Source organism: Rhea americana, unplaced genomic scaffold (assembly GCF_003343005.1).
Source record: "Rhea americana isolate MKP2758 unplaced genomic scaffold, rheAme1 scaffold_62, whole genome shotgun sequence".
NCBI classification, from domain to species: Eukaryota; Metazoa; Chordata; class Aves; order Rheiformes; family Rheidae; genus Rhea; species Rhea americana.
Window position 1 is genome coordinate 3,562,927 of NW_028186779.1, and position 21,242 is coordinate 3,584,168.

Below are 21,242 nucleotides of genomic sequence, written 5' to 3' on the forward strand. Positions count from 1 at the left end.
AAAAAAACCTCAAAAGTTTGGCTCCGTAAGCCGTAGTTCCCTCCTTCTGCGTTGCCGAGTTCAAACCTAAGGGAATTTGCTACCTTTGCCCTTGCTAGGTAAGAACAGAAGGGAGGCACTGCGGAGCACGAAGCCAAGGCACCGCAGGGGCACGGGGAACCGCTGCTCGGTGCAGAGCAAAACCTTCGCTGGCGTAAACCGGCCGGGATGTGCCAGCACTTGCTGAAACTCTGGCTCCTGGTAGTATTTTAGATCGCTTTCCGTTCGCGATGTCTTATTCTAGTGGCACGATTGCTCTGTGAGGTTTGAATGAATGAAACGAAAAGCGCCTTCTCATAGCAGTGGGCCAAATGTAGAAGATCTTACTCAGCCTTCACTCAGACGAAATTATTATTGGCATCGATGAGGGATTTGCCTGAGTCAGGAGCAAGTATAATTTGGCCAGATGACATGTTACACTTTTCATCTTCAAAGCATTTTTCAGACATTACTTGATTAACCCACAACCTAAATATATCTGCTTGAGAAATTCTGGGCATAGGCTAGGGCAGAAGCAGGGGTATTTCTGCTGCAAGGGCAGTACCTCAGCATGTCACAGATACGAGCTCCACCACCTCTCGCTCGGGCTTTCGGTGCCTCGCTGCGTCCTGCAGCTGGAGAGTGTATCAAGTATTATATAGCCCACCAAACAACGGCGTTATTTTGCTCCCGTCAGATCTCTCGCCAGTGTTGATAACCTCCAGCATTTAAGAGTGAGCAGGAAAGACCCTTTCTCTTCCACTCGAGGCAGAATAACGTCCTGCCCCAAATATTTCGAGTCCCTGCCTTCTGCCCCCTCTCATTCACAAGATATTTAACATCTCTTGCTATCTCTAACAATATCAGACAGGACCTAGAGCAAGGTGCTCATTAATAAAAGGTTTCACTGTTTTCATTCATTCATGTTTCCTCTGTCTAGTTAAGCCAGGAGGGAATAAAACAAACAAAACAAAAAAAAAAAAAAAAAAAAAAAAAAAAAGCCCATCAGTTAATGAATGCCTACATTTCTTTGTGGTCCTATGATGCTTCACTCCTGGTATAGTGTTGCAAAAAGTATGGAAAAAAAAAAAAAAAAAAAAAAAAAAAAAAGGAGTAAATTTACAGGAAAGAAAAGAAATTTTAGGAGGGGGGGAGGGCAGAAAACATGAGTAGTGATATTTGAAGAGAGGTGTGTGTTAGGGGAGCAATGAGCATAAGGAAGGCAGCCTGCCTGTTCCTCCCCCTTCCTAATCATAGCCTTTACTCACAGACAAAACTCCCTCCCTCTCTCATTCACTCACTCACTTTAGGCCAATCCGTCCTCTCCCTCTCTCTCCCTCTCTCCCTGTGTCTCTCTCCTACTCTGAGACAGAGTCAGAACTCTTCTCCCTGACAGCCACAAACATCTACAGCACTCATTGCATGCAGAGAGGGAACCTGCAAACAAAACTTCACAGAAAACTTTTGGTTCTTTTTCCAGAGAATTTGCGGAAGAGAAGGAAAAACAAACAAACAAACAAACAAACCAAACCAGCCCCCCCAAAAACCAACAACAAAAAACAAAAACCAACAACAACAACAAAAACTGTGCGTGAAGGGGGAGGAAAAGCAGGGCCTTTTAAAAAGGGAATCACAACAACTTTTGCTGCCAGGATGCCTTTGCTTTTGAAGAGAGGATTTTTGTTGGTGCTTTGCTGGATTATAGTGAGGAGTTCCCCAACCCCAGGATCCGAAGGGCACAGTTCAGTCACTGACTGTCCATCATGTGCCCTTGCCACGCTCTCCAAGGATGTGCCCAGCTCCCAGCCTGAGATGGTGGAAGCAGTTAAGAAGCACATACTGAACATGTTGCACTTGAGGGACAGACCTAATATCACCCAGCCGGTGCCCAAGGCAGCACTTTTAAATGCCATCAAGAAACTCCACGTGGGAAAGGTGGGAGAGGATGGCTATGTGGAAATAGAGGATGATGTTGGAAGAAGAGCTGAAATGAATGAAGTTGTGGAGCAAACCTCAGAAATCATCACTTTCGCAGAATCAGGTGAGTGCTTAAAAACCAAAACTGTAAAATATCCTTTTTGCCTGAACTGCTGTTAACTTCTTTTCTTCTCCTCAACAATAATGTTTTCTGCAAGGTTATAGGAGGAGGCTTGGGGGGAGGGAGAAGGAGGAATGGCATTGGGGTAGGGGGAGACTCAGAAGGAATTTGATTTTTTCTGACTTAGTCTTGGCTACAGATTACACTTGCTAAACACAGACAGCCGCACGGTCAGGAAGCTCTCTAACCTATCTCGAGCAGAAAGTCAGGCTGCAGAGGGGTCCTCCAAACTGTGCTTGTGAAGCCAGAGTACTTGCATTAAAGTACTGGACTGCAAGGGTGATGGTGAAAGAAAAAGGACTGAAACCTTTTGGAGAGTTACTAAACACAGAAAGTGAGCTGTGAACTCTTTGAGAAACAACCCTTTCATGTAAAAATTACRGTGGAAGTTACAAAATCAGATGAGGCAGCTTTAACTTGTAGAAGTGAGAGGGCAATTCTGTTTTTTTAATTTAACACAGCATCTTCGGCAGTAAAGAGTTGCAGGGACTGTCAGATGACTTCCATAGAACTGGACAAGTTGCTGTAGCTGATCCAATTTGTAATGCAGACTTCAGCATACCGGGAAAAAAAGGGTTCTGTCCCTAAACCACTCCTGCCAAAAAAATGCAACCTCGATAGGGTGTATTTTGAGCTATTTCACAGATCTGTTTTCCCTGATCCTTACATATTAAGAGCTTAGAATATAGCTATTCACTACTATAATAGCTCAAACTCAAATTATCTGCTTGTAGGAAACAACTCTAAAGTTCTGCTTTAATGCCTTGCTCCTAAATGAATAGGACCAGAACTCACTTTAAGTCTATGCATATGTATACGTTAGTATATGTGAGTATGCTTATACATGCATTGCTAGCAGTAGCTTGCAATATCTCTGCCATCTCACAGCAACTTTTTATGATGCTGTCTAGCCAAAGCATTTTTCCTGTTGCCAAGACAGTTTTAAAAGAATGTCATTGTTTTGTTTGGTACAGCATATGGTAGGCAAAGTATGCAAAGGAACTCCAAGCATTTTTGTTTAAAAGTTTGCTGCAGCAGTATAAACAATTAAGACAACACTCAGAGTTTCCAGTCCTGAAAACCTGTTGACTCAGATGTTCTGTTTGCAGGAAAGCCATGCACAAGAAGCGTGCATGCTTTTAAGAGCAGACATTCCTGCTGGCTGTCCGACTTCCAACTGTACAAGGAGCCCTTGCCTTTGGCGTCCTTGTCAATACGCACGTTATCAGTCCTCTCACTATGAAAGCTCAGGCTTTTCCTTTCTTTCATTCCCTCCACCTCAGAAAGTAGGCAGAAGATGTCAATGCAAGTGGTCATTAGAAGCAGGGGAGGCTCGACCGTGGTTTAGAAAATGAGCTTCTAAAAGCAATGAAATCTCTAGGCTATCGACAAGTCRGTTTCCCCACCTGGTTTTCAGCAGTTCGCTCTGAGCACAGTGAAACACATATGGCATGGACAGTGGTTTCTCTTCACTGTGTGAGTCCCAATCATTTGTAAACACATTATTGTCTCTCCTGAGCTCTGACACAAAGGAATTTGGAATTTGATATATGCCCGCTCAGTACGACAGCCTCCAGCGGCCGCCCCGAAGCCATTGGCTCGCGGGGCCACGTGGGCAGCGAAGACCGTGCCATTGCCCGCACGCTGGCCAGCAGTCCAGCCACCAATCSCACCCCCTTGCCCGCTGCAGACACCAACGCTAACGCATCAGTTAGTTCGATTTACATACTGTTGTCTTACCCCTGCCAGCCCAATTAATTTACTAAGCCTAATGCTATAGAGCTGCCCCGCTGAACGTCCTGGGCGCACKCTGCCCTCCGCTTTCCACCAGCGCCATCGGGGAGCCTTCGGCAGGTTGCCCTGGCCCCGGCTCCCCTGCCTGCTCGGCTCTCATTTGGGAGGAGAAGCCAGGTTCTGGCGTTAATATAATGGCAATATGACGAAAATGTTATCTCCACTCTGTAGAGGAGCTACAAGCCACTGAAATRTATCTTCCATCTGTAGCTCCTCGTATATAGTCTACCATGTCTCCCAGGTGCTAACGCTGTAACAGCATAAGTAACCTTCACCTGGGATCCCTTCCACTCACGCGCCAAGAGTGTCAAAGAGTAAAGGAGTAGGACTCGTCCTGTTGAGGAAAGTGAGGCAAAGAGAGGCCGAGTGACATGTCACATAGGCACCACGAGGAAATAAGACAGGGGTAGACTATAGCTGCATGGGCAGTCCCCACTGTCTGTAAGAACCCAGGAGAGCAGGGAGAAGTTTTATGCGCCCAGCAGGAGAATAACTGTGTAACTCTTACAGTGAGGTTTATGTTCTTCCTGCTTGTAATGTGAAATTCCCACCATCTAAAACACGAGGAATAGGAAATCAATGAAAATGAATGGAAACATCTCACATGGTATCAAATAAATGTCTATGGAAAGAGAAAGAAGAATTTAGGCTTTTTGTTCCTTTGGGTAAGATCTGACACAAGCCAGCCATTTGCCCCATACCTCTCAGAAGCCACATTTACTACTTGCTTTCATTAAAAAAAGCAGTATTTCCATCTTTCATCAGCCGTATCCGCAGACATACAATGAAACGGAGCGAACGAACAACCAGCGAGCGCCCTGTGCACRTGGCTCTGGCTTGAGACTACTATTTTATCAAATGGGCTGAAATTTGAATGAGCATAGGACAACTGGAGGGGAAGCTAAATGCAGTGAATTTGTCTGAAGTGCAGGTGTAGTTATGCCCAAGAAATCAGCAAAATAGTTGGCAGGTAGTTTTCTCAGCTAACAAATCCAGGCAGATCTTTGCAAAACTAATGACCGCAAGTATTGGGCAAAAGTTTACAAATGCACCCTACCGTCCTTTGGCACTCTTACAAGTAAAACACAAAAATGATTTTCTACTTGCATATCAAACTAAGATTACTAACCTCGATTAGTTCTGCTACGAGGGTAGCTGTGCCAGAGCTCTGTGGCTTATTTCAAGGTCTTAAAAATTGTCTTTTGAGGAGAGGGATCATATACACACTTGACAGGCAAATCCAGCAGGTTCCACAAATGAGATAGCCAATGCTCATAAAATATAGTTGGCTACTAACTCTTTCATTATTTTAAGCAGATAGCTTATTAGGCAGACCTGGGATTTTGCCAAGTGAATTTGATCCTGGCAACTGAACTACCAATGAAATGGGTTGCTAACATCAGCCCCCAAGAGGGTGATGGGAGTTACTGGGAGGAAACACTGAAATCCAAAAGCTTATAATTAAGAGAGCTGTCAGGAAAAAATGAGAAGTGTGACAGCTATTTACACAGCTTCTCCCTTTTTGTATCACTCCATGCTGAATTCACAGTGAACTGACTTACCRTTCGGTACCTCCACTCCTGTGTGCATGTATCTACACACACACTCACACCTTTTTCTAGGAAAATACCTAGTCCTACACGGCCAAGCGAGCAGTTCAGGAAGAGGAAAAGGATGGGTCATTTCTGCCTCATTTCATCAAATTTCTTTCTCCGGGAAAGCTATTTAGTGGTAGGGACGGCTGTGCTGAATAAAGAATGGCCACGAGAGGGCACACTGCAAAGGCTTTTTGCTCCATGCAAGGCAAGGTCCCTGCAAGCCCCCGTTTTACTTAATTGGATCCTGAATCCCAGAAAACTTATGCTTATCTGCGGCTTTTCCGAGCGGAGCTCTCATTTCTCTCATCTCCTTTATTTAAAAGGGAGAGATGCACTGGAGTGGAAGGCTGCAAGTAAAATAATGCAGTGGAAGGAAACAGGCAAAGGGGAGAAAATATAAAGCTGACAAACTGCTGGGTGCTGAAGTTCTGGAAATCTAGAGAGATCAAAAATGATTATTATTATTTTTTACAAGGTATTGAGAAATGTGACCATGAATCATCAGTTGAGCTGATTTTCTCACATCTTTTTTTAATGTAGTCTCCTTGGCTTTTAGAAAACAAGCCTCCTTCCCCTTGATTTTGTTTTTTTTGTTTTTTTTGCTTTGGCATACTTTATCAAAGATTTCAAGTTTAACAAATGAAAGCGAGTTACTTCCAGAAGAAGAAAGCCATTCTGTATTAATCTGTTTCATTGTATCAAAATGTGAGAATTCTCCGAGGCTGGTTGGTCTGAGAACAAGAGCAAACGCASACGAACCTGAGAAGGTGGGAACCAGTTCCGAAAAAGATACCTGAGAGAGAGACAGAAAGTACGCTGCGTGTCCATCTCTGTGTATAGTCATGCGTGCAGTTTTATATGCGAATGCAGCTGGGTTTATACGAATATGCGTTTGCCCATATGTGTGTGCGAGCGTCGGTATGTCCCTCGGTACGAGTACGCCAAGGCTTGCACACTGATGTACTGATACAGCTGTACCTGCAGCGCTGTAATGTGAATAGATTCCTGCATATAAACACATACATTCAGGTGCCTGCCTGTGTGAGCAGGATACATTTTTACACAGCTTATGTGTAAATTTGTGCATGGTTTCGTGCTGAGCAATTCTTGCGTCTAGATAGGTCTGTATGTGTACAAGAAGTCAGTCTTGTTTAATGCAACGGAGCTGTACAAAAGGTAGTTAAGTCTACTGGAAGCAACTGCAAGTTTTGCTATTCAGTTCAGTGCGCTTAGGATTTGGGCCCTAGTGCACAGAAATTAAACATTCTAGTGAAAGCGAGTGGCAGCTCCTGATCCACTTTTTGTTAGAATTCAAAATATATTCTGAGTTTGTACAAAGAAATTACTCTCTCTTTTATGAAACACGAAAAYTCAGTATTAGTTTAATCTTTAAATATACTATTGGTACAACTGACACTAAACTTTTCTTTGAGCTGTTTTAGATGTAAATGCAAAGGCAAGTAACAAAAAGCCAACCAAACAAACACCTTTTTTGTTTTTAAATATTTAAAGCCATGAGGGGGAAGGGCTTTCAATTTGGAAAGAACTCTAAGTTGTGGATGTAAAGTGCTTCCCTCTTGACAAAATACCAGAGGACAGTCCAGGTTCACCCAAACTGAATTATTTCACATTTTAAATGACCTTGTCAATGCCCCTTTGGGTTCAGAAAAAGTATTTAAATAAGGTTGCTGCTGCTTCCCCCCCCCAAATGTTTGGGGACCAGTCATTTTTATTATTTTGCATTTTTTTTTWATTTTTTTTTCTTGCAGTAGAAATGCCCTTTTTGTTGCAGCAAAGGGTATGGGAACATAAAGATTTGGTGTCTGTTATTTGTGTCATAACTGCTCCTCCCTTTGTAAGCAGCAGCAGTCACCCAGCCAGGGAGGCGAAACAAAACTGGGTAACGCAGATGACCGGTCACATAGGAGGGGTGATGAATAGTTAGAATAAATCATCTGTCAGTGATCCATAGGCTGAAGCGCAGTCACATAAACGGCCGCTGCCTAATCGCAGTAATAACACATTTGTAGTAATCAGTCTGCCTAAGGGGTAATTGCGAGACGATAAGAGTGCTAGATGCACTGAATAAATTCTACGCTGTGAACAATTCATCTAAACTCTCGTGGTCACTCATTAGTAAACATTTTGAGCAATTATCTTTCAATAACCACGCTCTTCTCTTCACTCTCTTTAGAGGAACCTTTCTAGTAACCTATTTTTTTTTTTCTGTCTCCTGGGGAACGGAAATGAGAAGTGAAGAGAAGGATGCTTTTGAATGTAATTACAGATTGGCACGCAGTACAAATTCCCCCAAATCTAAACATAGGCGGTAGTAAAGTTAGCAACTAAAAAAGGAAAAAAAAGCTTGCTTTGTATGGAAAAACAGCTCACTTACAGTATAACGTAAAAACGGCTCAAAATTAAGCAGTGAAGAATGAGAATTTAAAGTAACAGCACCTTCTTAAACAGTGAGAATTTTCTATGTGAAATTTAAATATTGTATATTAAGATAATTTAAGTCATATTGTAATGCMAGGAAGTATAACTCACTTTCATTGTGAGAAAAGCAGCCACGAGCACGTAAAAATACATGAGCATGGAAAAAAAAATCACTTTATCTATTGTGGCATTTTATTCAAAGAAAGCCGCTCTTAATTCGACGGTTTAGACCTGTACCCTAGTACGCGAATCTAGGTTAAACTAACGGGGCCCGGTCTCGAAGCTCTCCCAAATCACGAGGCTTTGACTGCGCGCTTCAAGGCGGCAGCGGCGCAGACGGGCGGAGAGCCCCGGCGGAGGAGCGCGCCTTGGCCGCGGAGCGGGCCACCCGGCCGGGCGCCCCTCCGCGTCCCCCCGGCAGCGGTCCTCCCCAGAAAGCCACGTGAGCACCACTGGAGATCAAAACCGACACGAGCAAACTCTCACGCTGTACACACTGATGCCAGGTTTTCCTTCCGTTCAGTAACTCCTTGCATTAATCCTGTTAGCCTATCTGCCTGACTTCTTAGGGCTTGGTATTTTTCACYATTTTTCACAGTATTTACCGGAGTGGCTAGCGCTGCTGTGCGGTTCCCTTGCAACCACGGCCGCTTCCCTCTCCCAGCGGTGAAGTTGAGAGGTGGTTTCTCCAAGGTTTTAGGAAGGGGAGAGGAGGAAAAGCAATCAACCCGGCCCGGAGTAGTCCTTTGTCTCCTTTTCCAGCTGTTTTCTACTGTGCTAACAACCCAGGATGTTGACACTGCAGTTTATATGAGCGTTGAAGTGATGAAGGCATTACCACTGTTGGGCTGTGGGTCTTTCCACATGAGTCAGGCAGGAGGAGCAGGATGATCAGAAATGGAAAAAGACCCTTGCGGATCAGCTGCGGCAGATGAAAAGTCAGGACAAAAGGAGAAAGGAAGTAWAATTATGGAAGAGGTGCCATCCCTAACTGTCAGTAAGGTCTCCTTTTTAATTTCAGTTAGATGAATAGTATGTATTTCTAAAGATTTGGACAMGGTCATTAGCTTGGACCAAAAAGGAAAGACTGCTAAATCTCTAAGTAAAATTTGGAGAAAATGAAATACAGCATAATTTTTGTCCTGGAACACTTGAAGACATCATTTTCTCATAGTCACAGAAACTTTGGGAAATAAAGATCCTGCTGTAACATAAACGCGCATTCACATTAAGCCAGACCCAGGGGTCTTCACTCAGTTTCAGCACAGGCCAAGCTGTGATCTCAAAAAGAGCTTGTCTGAGCACAGTGACCTTATAAAGATGGTAGGATTCATACCGTTTGTGCTGTGTGCTCGTAGCACGCGAATTCTGAACGTGGAGAGAATTCAGAAAAGCTCCCCCCCCCCACAATGTGAGAGCAATTGCAGCATCCCCAGCCTTGCTCTCTAAGGATCTGAAAAAGGGAAATATTCTTTTAAGTGTTATGAGACCTTTTATTAATTATGCAGGTTTGGAGACTGAGTATTTTGTTTTGTGCAGAAATATTAGGCTCATGCATCCTCCTTCCTTAGAATCTGAGTCAACTATTTGTGCGTGAAAATGTAGCTAAAAACATACATGGAGGCTGTTACGCTAGTAGAACATGTCTTAGGCCAGCTTGCTCCAACTCCGGAGCAGCGCAAGGAAAAAAYGATGCAAACATATTCAGACACTCTTCATCCAATTCAAATATTTCTAGTAATGAGAAAATTCAACTTTCACACATGCAGGAGCATATGAAAAACTAATTAGAAGAGCTCTTGAGATCTTGTTTCTTTCATGTAATATCTGTCAAAAAGAGTAGTTACATTGCTACGCTTCTGGGCCAGTGCATAAGGTAATATGGATATTTACTGCTGGAGGTATGTCACTTCACAACTATTTTCAGTTCCTGAAAAATGGAAATAACAGAAATGTAAAATATCACGCATTAGCACTTAGCAGCATTAAGTTATTTTGTAATCCAGGGCTGTCCAACCTTTCGGATCAGATGGGCCACACAGCTTCTTCTGCTGTTGAGGAAGCGCAGCACATCCTGGCCGCTCTCCTCTGAGCACACAGCCAGGCCTGTTGTCCACGTGAAGCAGCCTGGCCTGAGCAATCCCTTTTTCCCCAAGGCCTCCCTAGGGAAAGACAGCATGCAGAAGAGGGCTGGAGGGAGAGTCCTGGTGGCAACAGCCCTCTCCTAGACAGCACCCTGCCTTTGGGGATGGATGATCCTCACAGGCCACAGAAATATCTAATACAGCACGCTCTCTTATAATACAGCCAGACTCTTGAATCAGGCTTCCTTTGCATTTGAGGATGCTCGTTGTACACCTCCTGATGCACTGCATCCCCAGGAAGGAGAGGGGATTAATGCCKGTCACGTATCTTCTGCTCTAACACAGCTGGCAGCTGTGCCAGAGTTTAATTTCTAGAATGGAAGCACTGGTGTTAGCCCATAACGGCTAAGTAATTACCTTTGAATAATTACTTAATGACTCTCATTTAAAAAAAGAAAGAAATAAAAAGCTCCGCACCGTCCCACAGTATCAACCAGCTTGCTTTGTCTTTTCTATAACTCTCTGTCCTCTTCCAAGGTCCAGCCTCGCTGGTTCACTTAGCTCCCCGAAAAATTCACGTAACCCTCTTTGGAGACGGGTATCAGCAAAGTCTGTGAGAAGCAGTTAACACAAACCATGTGTTTTCCTATCTCAGTGACAGTCAAAGTCTACAATTTCACACTCTCACTTAGAAGGAAAACAAAAACAAAACGCTGTGCCCTTTGGCCACGCTAATTCAGAAACGTCTGTCCTTTTGACCTGAGAGAGCCACCAGGGAAAGCTGAATATGTCAGTGCCAGGACTTCCCAGAGCAGGAAAGCAACAGGTAGCTCAAGGGGCAGCACAGCATGCGTACAGATTTTAGACACCGGGGACTCTTGAATTCTCAAGTGAACACGGGATAGATGTCTGCTGTGGCCTTAACCCCTTTCTGTCTCATATGAGGAACGGGGGGAGTGAGGAAGCGATTTGGGAGCTTGTACTTTGTGTAGTTCTTTGACAACAGAAAGGAAGGATGACAGCGTTGCTGCCACTGGAGTGATTTTTGTCAGTATGCTTCTGCCACTTCAGTTTTGATCAGCACTTGCCCCTTTTACAGTGCAAAATTCTGGTTCCTTGAGAAACAAAATTATTGCATAAACAGATCAGCAGCCGTGGGCAGGTTCAATAACAGGATCAATGACAAATTGATAACTACAAATATTTCTATCTAATTAAGGTCAGGTATCTGTGCATTTCAAATCTGTGACCCCAGTCCATCCTGGCCTCCATAATGAGGAAGAAAGAAAGAAAGAAAGATACCAATATGTCTTTTTCTTTTTTTAAGAAAAAAGTATATCTCTTAAAAAAACAATAAAAAAACCCTACCTAATTCATTCTCTCTTAACTTCTTCATGCTCTAGTGATCAAATCATAGAACAGCCCTCATTATTCATTCCAGCTTCTGCCAGGGATATGAGCTCTGTATCAGAGAAACTCCCCCTCACCATCATAATCATCATCATGACATCTCAGCAAGTTGATACAATTATGCCAGAGAACCATCCCCATAATTATACAGTTCTTCTTTAGCTCATTTCTCAGTATATTCACCATTACTATAATCACAGCGAGTACAGTGTGTTAAATTAAGAACAGGATCTACAGCTAAAATCTCACAGAAGGAAGAGTCTGCCTGCTGTAATTCTGCAATTCTTCACAATATAGTTCTGCAAACCACTCAAAATTGAAGCCTATAGTTCAGTTTTTCTTTGTTTTTGTAACAATTGACATTTACAACTCATTTTAAGACCCACGTGAAGAATGGTATTTTACAGAAGAAGAAAGGACAGATCTTGCCCCCACATCATTCCCAAAGAATTGCCAAAGAATTGGTAGGACAGGGAACTTGCGCCCCAACTTTTGCTATTAGGCACARATCTGTATGTGTATGATATATATTCATGGACTGTCTTCACAGAAGCATTTTTGCCTTTCAGCTAGCAGTGATCACAAAGATAGCTCAGGGAAAYTAACTCTTAGCATCTTCTAATGCTTATGTGCCATAAAATGCTTTACATAAACCAATGTAAAGGTATCATTACTATAACAAAATCCTTTGGTTAAAATACTATACTGTAAAACAACAGGCAAACACATACTTTTCTAACAAGGAAATTTTCCCAAAAGAGAAAGGTAAACTTGGCAGAGAAACTGAGGAGAAGAATGGGTGAAGGAGGGTTAGAATAGAAAAATCAGAAAAAAATAAAAGTAGCAAAGTAGGAAATCTTCACACCCGCGGTGGCAGCAAAATCTCTTTAACAGAATGCAAGCAGACATACTAACTAATTCTCCCTGTCTATTCTCATTTCTCAAATCAGGCACACCCAAGAAAATGTTGCACTTTGAGATTTCCAAGGAAGGCAGTGAGTTATCGGTGGTGGAACATGCTGAAGTGTGGCTCTTTCTGAAGGTCTCCAAGGCCAACCGGAGCAGGACAAAAGTGACCATCCGCCTGTTCCAACAGCAGCGGCAGCCAAAAGGCAACTCTGAAGGAGCAGAAGAGATGGAGGACGGAGGGCTGACAGGTGAAAGGGGCGAGACTCTGATTTCAGAGAAGGCAGTGGACACCCGAAAGAGCACTTGGCACATCTTCCCTGTCTCCAGCAGTGTGCAGCGACTCCTGGATCAAGGTAAGAGCTCCTTGGATGTGCGGATTGCCTGTGACCTGTGCCAAGAGACTGGAGCCAGCCTGGTGCTACTAGGCAAGAAGAAGAAAAAGGAAGACGACGGAGAAGGGAAAGAAAAGGAAGCTGGAGAATTCACTGGGGAAGAGGAAAAGGAGCAGTCACATAGGCCCTTCCTGATGATGCTCGCCCGGCACGCTGAGGATCGCCAGCACAGGCGGCGGAGACGAGGCCTCGAGTGTGACGGCAAAGTCAACATCTGCTGCAAGAAACAGTTCTTTGTCAGCTTCAAGGACATAGGGTGGAGTGACTGGATCATTGCACCTACAGGTTATCATGCCAACTACTGCGAAGGGGAGTGCCCCAGCCATATAGCAGGCACATCCGGCTCATCGTTATCTTTCCACTCCACTGTCATCAACCATTAYCGCATGCGGGGCCACAGCCCCTTTGCCAACCTCAAGTCGTGCTGYGTGCCCACCAAGCTGCGGCCCATGTCCATGCTGTACTATGAYGACGGCCAGAACATCATTAAGAAAGACATACAGAATATGATTGTGGAGGAGTGTGGCTGTTCATAGACACACGGGCGCGCAAGACCCTTCTCTGTTAAGTTGAGAAGCGAATGTTGTGAAAGCCCAAGAGGAAAGACCTGACACGGTATAACCTTTTTGATTGAAACAATCAACTGAAATAAAAGCAAAAACACAAAAGAGAGAGAAAAGAGAGAGAGAGAAAGAAAAGCTGACCTGAGGAGGACCAGAAAAGACTAAAGACATACAAAGGAAGAAAAAAGAAAGCTTCACGACCAGGGCTTGAATGAGATGCATTTGAATGGCGGTATGGGTCGGGGATTTCCCCTTCCTTTCAGTATGCTCCTTATCTTATTAGATAGTATGTTAAACATTACTTGTAACAAGGGGAGTTAATGTTCCCTCCCCTGGTTACCCATCAGTTCAAGCCGTGGTAGCAGCTCATCTAACCTGCAGCAATTTGGACTAAGTCCAAAATGTCATTGAAATTCCTTGAAAAGCCATGTGTATGAACACTACATTCACTGGCACTTTCCCCCCACAATTTACCAAGGAACTGGGTACGTGTGTAGTGTCTGTGTGGTTATATATGCAGCTATGTATTTATATACATATCTCTATACATACACACACTACACACTTTCACCTACTTACTTATATTGGTAAAGGGACAATATTGTGCAGGTGTATACACCTTCATCTTCTGCACTACATTTACAAAAAAAAGGAAAAAAGAAAAGAAAAATGAAGAAAAACAAAATAAAAAATTAAAAGAACAAATGAAAGTTACATTTTGTAAAGGTGCTTACAACGTTAGAACTATGCAACCTAGTTGGTTTGAAACTGTTTACCTGCGAGAGAAAGAAAAAAAAAAAAAAAAAAAAAACAGAAAGACTTTTTTTAAAATGGAAGTAACTTGTTTTAAAACAAAATTCTTCAGTGAGAGATACTTGAAAGGAACATGTTTGTCCAGTTACTGGAGCCAAACATTTCTATATTTTGTAAAAAAAATTTTTAATCGTTTACTATTTGCACTACAATGGTGTCTGACCTGTCTAATCCTTATTTAACAAACATTTGCAAGGGAGGGTGGTTGGGTGTGGGAAGGGTTGAGAGCTGCACTTATTGTGAGCTATACAAGAACTGCTACAGCACACAAGATAGCTATTTTTATTATTATAATTATTATTATTATTTTGTACCTTAAAAAGAATAGACACATACACCAAAGACATTTGTGCGAGCCTCTAAAAAGTCTGTTTGTGGTTGGTACCATTCACCTGTAATAAGTTAGGGTTTGAATTAAGGGTCAGTGGGTTGATTACATTCAGGCTAGTATATCTGCTAAGTAGTTGAATTCCAATACTGCCCTCAACAGAAAATTGCAATTTGAAGTCAGCTCTGGATTTCAAAAGCCCAGAAATGCCCCGGGATTTGGCTCCAAGGTGCTTGGATCCAACGCCCAACTAGGTGTAACTGTACTCATTTCGCATGTGCAACACTAAGACTTATCCCTGCTGCACAGCACCTGTGCATTGCTGGGAAACAACTTTATACAAGGGATATACATATATATATGTATATATTTCTGTATGTATATATGTATGTATACAGAAGGTATAAGCACTTCTGGCTTCACTTTAATGTTCTTAAAACAATGAATGTTTGTGTGCAAAGCACAGTAGATTAAAAGACTGTTTGTTTGTTACTAATATACGTGGGAGGGACACGTTCGGAATAGCAYCCGTGTGAGAGAAACCTAAAGTGCTGGCGTACCCTTCGGAAGTACTGGTGTAAAACTGCAAGCAGCTTTGGGCCCTGCCCGTCGTCGCCCCGGCAAAACGTACAGAAAATGCAAGCTGTGGTAGGATTTCTGTTTTTAAATGCGGTCTTTAGTGAAAGACTTGGCCACCACCCTCTAGCATGGCAGCTCCGAAGGGGTTTGCGCGCTTAAGACCTAATTTTCGGTGTCAAYGCCTAACCTGAAGGGTCCAACCCATAGGGCATCGGTAGCTAGGTTGTTAAAAAAATTCTATGCCTGTCRTATTTAAGAGAGTGTTAATGTTACAGCATTCGTCTTTGGCTAGGGGGAGATGAGAAGAGGGAACAGGAGAAACCCTTAGGCCCTGTTTACACTGAATTCGGCAGCCCTGAGCCTGAAGCCTCAGACTCTCAGAGGTCTGCAGGACCGAGCCCTTGTTAGGTGCCTTCTGGTGAGCCGGGCTTCGAACCACCCCTCGCTGCAAGAAGCCCTAACACGGCTCCCCGCCTCGTGGGGAGCACGGTTCGCTAAAAAAAAATAAAAAATAAAAAATAAAAAAAACCTATAGCACAATTTAACCCAGTCACGTTGGCTAGGGACAGCGTGTTAGCACCTTCGTGGCGAGAACCAGTGTAATCAGGGCCTTCATTTTTCAGCCAAAACTGTTTGTGTGCGTGCACGCGCGTGTGTGTGTGTTCTCCATGTCTGTGTGTGTGCATATGTATGTGCGCAGGGGTGTGTGTCCATATTTGTATGGATTAATAGAGATTAAAGAAAAAAGAAAAAAAAAGGAAAAAAAGGCAGAAAAGAAAAAAAAAGCCCTTTCCTCTGTTGAATAAATATCAACGTACATGCTTATAGCTAAGTTTTCTATCTAATTTATTCCACAGTATTTAGATTGCATAGTACAGCTAATGGGTTATACATTTATGTACTTTTTATACAACGCATTTTTTACAGACTTGTTTGCAGTTTGCAAAAAAAAAAAAAAAAAAGAAAAACCTTTAAAAAAAATTGTAACAATTGGGTAAACACTAAATTTGCCACTAAAACATTCTGTAAAATATCAAGGCTTTCTGATTTAAATTATTCACAGAAGTTTGTTGGGTTTTTTGTATCTTCTTCCTGGGGAGGAGGAGGGAGGGATGCCAAATGCTAGTAGGAAAATATAAAATCAAATCAAATAAGGAGAAAGATGCACAACTAATTTACCTTTATAACTTAAACAAAGCGAGTTCGCTGCTTCAYGTGAAGCACGTGGCAGAATTGCCGGTGATTTTTCTAGGAGCAGAGGCAGGCTGGGGGGAAGCAGGGGCAGAGGCACAGGCGGTGACGGCCGTTTTCCCTCCCTGGGCATCGGGTCAGGCCGTAAGGACCRTCAGGGTGCGATCCCAAAGCCTTACTCGTGCCGACGGTCTCACAGACCGCTCCCGGCCTCCTCACGGGAGTAGCAACACTACTCGCAGGAGTAAAGGCAAGCCGGACCCGGCCACGGGTTTGTTTCGCTGTAGGCAGGGCGAGGGGAGAGGAAGGATTTTGAGTGAGCGGCGCCTTATCCAGCAGTGGTTGATTTGGTTGGTGAAAGCTGTGTGCATCGGGGTCGGTCTCGGACTCTAGTGGCAAGGGAAGCAGGTGAGATGACCCACGGCAGCAMAGATTATTCTCAAGTTTGATTAGCTGGAGCCGACGGGGGACCTGAAATCCCTGCGTCTCCCCCGAAGCGACAATGGCAAAACTCCCATAGGCGGCAAGCAGAGTAAGATGCGGCTCAGGGCTGCCTTTAAAAAAGGAGCTTGATACTGATGCTCATTTTGATGCAAGCTTTTATGTGGTTGTATGTCCCTTTCCAGGGACTGGCCCTGGAAAATATGAAACTAGCATGAGACAATTCCCAAGTGAGGAAAGAAAAGAGGATTTTAGATGTGGTGAGATGGTTATATGACAGATACACCGAGAACGGGAGAAGGTTTCCAAATCAACAAGTAACTGTTCCTAAGCCCTGCTCTTTAGCTTTCATTGCTGTGTATACCATGCTCAAATTTTAAAGGTTTCTCCCTCCAATCTCTAGATTCAGTCATGGGGTTTTGATTTGTGGTCAGAGTTATTTAAAGCAGGGGGAAATGAAAACGTATATGATAAAATAAAATAAGAAATCAGGATGTTAATCAAGACTGACTGATTCCAGCAACCCCCCCCTCCACCCCTGATAATTTGGTTTAATTAAATCTGCATGTACTTAAAATAGCGTTAGAAATTGTTACCATATTTGACCAGTTCTTCAAGGGCATGCAGTTTCAGAAATAACTTCTCTCTTCAGGTATTAGTATACCAAAAAAAAAAAAAAAAAAAGAAAAAAGAAAAGAAAGAAAGAAAGAAAAAAAGCCCTTAACTACTAACACATTCCTTTCCATATAACCCATTTCCTGTTTATATTGAAATATATTTTCAGTATATATTTGAGCATTGAAATGTATTTGTTCTGTGCCTCCACAATCTTCTYGCTTCAAGGTTGACCACATTTGGTTGTCTTTTCCCCCTCCCCAGGTCAGATGCTCACGGCATACAAGGCCTAAGGAGCTGGCAGAAGTACACATTGAGAGATTTCTTTGGGAGGGCTGAATGTATTTGTATTCTTGGGGTTTTGCAAAGGAAATGCTTACAGATGCTTATAATTATTCTGCAGTTATATGTCACAGCAGAATACTGAGCTAGGGCCCAAAACTCTAGTACCGAATGAAATGGGAGTTTTGTCATTGACTTCAATAGCAACAGTCTCTTACCAATCATTGCAAAATAGAACTCCRCCGTAAATACCTGCTTTTTTTGTATTTAGTTGAGCTTCAAGCCATCAGATTCATTTAACTGTAACACCACAAGGCCAAGGAGAGGCTAGCAGCAATATCTCTGAGTTAGAGAAGTTCAGGCATCTGTAAAGTCTGTGTGCAAAATGAAAATTTTTATGGACTATAGTTACTGATGTGGAATAGTGCCTTACTCTGTAAGCAATGCTGTTGATTTCAGAGAGTCTCCTTTCCTAGAAAGTAGGAACTAAGTAAGCTGAGTCTATTTCTGGAGTGTAGGTAGAAGAGATGTGGTGGAAATTATTAAGTTCTTTATGTTAAACCTCATGTCAAAATTGTGCATCAGTATAAGAATCAGATGCTAATCACCTTCCTTAGACTGAGAAGAACTTTTTACTCCCCATGTGCTCTCGCTGCATCACATGGGGAGTAAAAAGCTGTTCAGTATGAGTAAATAACATCAGAATTTGACCTTCATGAACAATTAGAAGCMACATTTTCATGGGCAGAAACAAACAACACTTCTGGGTTATATAGCTATTTATTTTTTGAGATACAGTGAATTTGTATTAATTCTCAATGGGTTTTTGTATTTAAATGCTTTCAAAAACAATACATTGACGATGGATTGAAGATATATATGTATATGTATATATACATATTATATATATCTACAATATATATATACACACACAACAATATATATATGTATATACATATATATATATAAATTATGAAAGCCAAGATATTATGAAGCCTATTTTGTTTTTATCATTTTGTGTTTTGTTGTTGATATTATTATTATTGTTATTATTATTATTATTATTTTGCATACTACATGCAGTGCTTTAACCAATGTCTGTTCGGCTAATGTAATTAAAGTTGTTAATTTATATGAGTACATTTCAACTATGTCAATGGTTTCTTAATATTTATTGTGTAGAAGGACTGGTATTTTTTTTATTTACATTATGTTTAAAGAGGTAACAGTTTGATATGTTCTCATTTGTTTATATTAGAAGTTATTTATTTTCACGGCATTCCGTCTGATATTTTGATATTTGGAAGGCATGCTACCTATACTTTGTACAGTTAGTGGGCAGTATTCAGCAGCTCCCGGTAGACTTTAGGCCCTTTGTTAAATAAAAGACCTGTTTGGGATTTTTATTGCAGATCTTTCTTATTGGTTTGCCAGGACCACTCAGCGCACTTATTGCCAGATACTCTGCCTGTGTGACCAATCTATTCCTACTGTATTTACCCAGGACAGAGGACCAAAACCACCTCTGGTGTAAGTCCAGTGACTTCAGTGAAGTTATACCAGAGATGCATTTGGCTCACAGAGAAAACGCTTGTGCAAATCAATGCAAAGAAAAGGCAGAAAGAAAAAGACAGAAAGAAGGAGTCTTTGCATTTGGAAGGGGATTTCAACGTGCTAAAAATGTTTGGGTCAGCTACTATTTTATTTTACTTTGTTCTTTTTGTTATCTTGCTCTTTCTTATACAACAACAGCAACACAAGTGAAATAAATAAAGGGAGTTTCACCAAGCATTGTGTAATCGTCCCTTAATATGGATTCCTGGTTGGGAAACACATGGGAGCTGGGGAAATAACAGAAAAATTTGACCTGACAGGGGAAACGCATAGATGCCTCTTAGGATCGGCAGCATGATGCCTTTCTCTTTTGAGTGACTGTGTTAAATGTAAATTCGCATTCGTGGCCCTACATGTAATGGAATTTCAAGTTGTTCATTTGTCSTTGTGAAATGCATCGACTATAAAAGATAAAGCCAACTGCACCTCTGCGCTGCCTGCAGGCTGTTTGGTCTTCAACTACCATCACCACAATTCCCTTAAATTACCAGGAATTAGACGCTCATACAGATAAAAAGATAATTTGTATTAACAAGACAAAATTGCAGGGCTGTCAGTTCACATACACGAGGTTATAAACTGATTAGTTGTCATACGAAGTGATCAAAGAGGCCTACACAGGCGGCTGATCCCTGATCTGAGTAAGAAATTATCTGAATACCCTCGTATTTGAAAGCAAAGTGTGCTTACGAGGGGTTTTCACCAGTCATTGCATTCCTACGGTGATAAATGGGCTCCTGCCACATTCCAGGGGAGGGAGAATCAGGGAACAGGAATTTTGAGGTTGATCTTTAAATGGATTACTCGCACGGCGCTCAAGCAGAGGCCACTGCAGCTATTAGCTACCCTTTCAATAACCACACTTTGAAAGCCTTTCTGCAGMCGCCGGAGAAGTGATTTGCATTCCTCTTACCGAGAGTAAGTTTTCAACAGATCAATGCAATCATAGCTCGAGAAAGCCTTTGTCCCTAACAGTTCAGTAGAAACTAAAGCCACGATTGAATATTTGCTTTCTTTGTTATGATAACTATTATYATTATTGCTGAAAAGGACAAATGACAAATCCAACTAGCTTTGGAAGCTGCACTAGCAAAACAAAATTAGAAGGGCTATTTCATTCAGAATGATGACTGATTAACCCGATCCAAACAGAACTTATACTTCAGGTGTACAACAGGGAGTACTCTTTCTCTGATATGTCATTAAGTGTAGCACTGGATGGGGTAATSCAGATTTTTTCCATTTTCTCTAGCTGTCTGATTTTTCTTTGGGAATGTTATTGAGAACTGTTGTTATTGTATGGGCTTGTTGAAGTGCAGCAGCTCAAAAAACAGGGGAGAGTTAAGAGCTGCCTTTTGCACTAGCAGAACAATCTGCTAAAACTGAAAAAAAAAAAAAGAAAAAGAAACCCTGCCCCAAACAAATTAGGCCAAACTAGTAATACACTGAGGCAGATAACACCAAACGATGTTGCAAAACAGATCCTCTATACTCAGTGTGGATTTCCTACCTCAGAGGAACATTTCACGGCTGCTACTCAGGCCAGTGACTCACTGTGCTAGTTTCAGAGTGTATCATGATTTTTTTCCACACTTGTCACAGAGTTAATAGAGTCAGTGTTTCGGTAGTCTCAGTAGCTGCCCTCGGTGATCTCTTTCCTACTTGAGTTTGTCTATCTGCCTGAAATACAACCACAGACTGATTTAAAGTACTGCCAAGAGCTCAGAGTGACCGCGCGCTCTTGTGCTGGTGAGAGAAATACAGTACTGTGATCAAATCCATGGCTTGCAAGTACCTGCCACCCTCTGAGATGACCTCTGGGCATTTCTTGGTTTCAGAAGAGTTACCTCGCACGTCCTCACCATTTGATCACATTTCTGCTGTCTACTATTGCTTCTCATCAGCTTTGTTGGAATTACGTTGACTAGAAAAACAGTGCACAAAATTGTCAACTGCTCGAGTGTCTCAAACGCTCTCTGTAGGACAAAGGGGTCAAGTGAGCTGTGAGGTTTCCCCTTGCCCACTGACAGCAGTCAGCACCTCCCAGCACCCAAAGAGGAAGAGCTGGGAGAAA

The 21,242-nt window shown here is 42.4% G+C and overlaps 1 protein-coding gene across 2 annotated transcripts in view; it reads left to right on the forward strand.

Moving 5' to 3' along the window:
• INHBA (inhibin subunit beta A) overlaps positions 1-19,335 on the forward strand; it is a 20,612-nt gene extending 1,277 nt beyond the window's left edge. Inside the window, exons 2-3 of one of the 2 annotated variants that reach the window (XM_085320197.1) lie at positions 1,499-2,059; positions 12,392-19,335. In XM_085320197.1, coding sequence (XP_085176323.1) covers positions 1,672-2,059; positions 12,392-13,278 — 1,275 coding nt within the window. In that variant the 5' untranslated portion in view covers positions 1,499-1,671 and the 3' untranslated portion in view covers positions 13,279-19,335. Of the gene's footprint in view, positions 1-1,172; positions 2,060-12,391 lie in introns of those variants that run through there. The other variant, XM_085320196.1, reaches the window with a different exon arrangement.
• Positions 19,336-21,242: the final 1,907 nt, after the last annotated feature.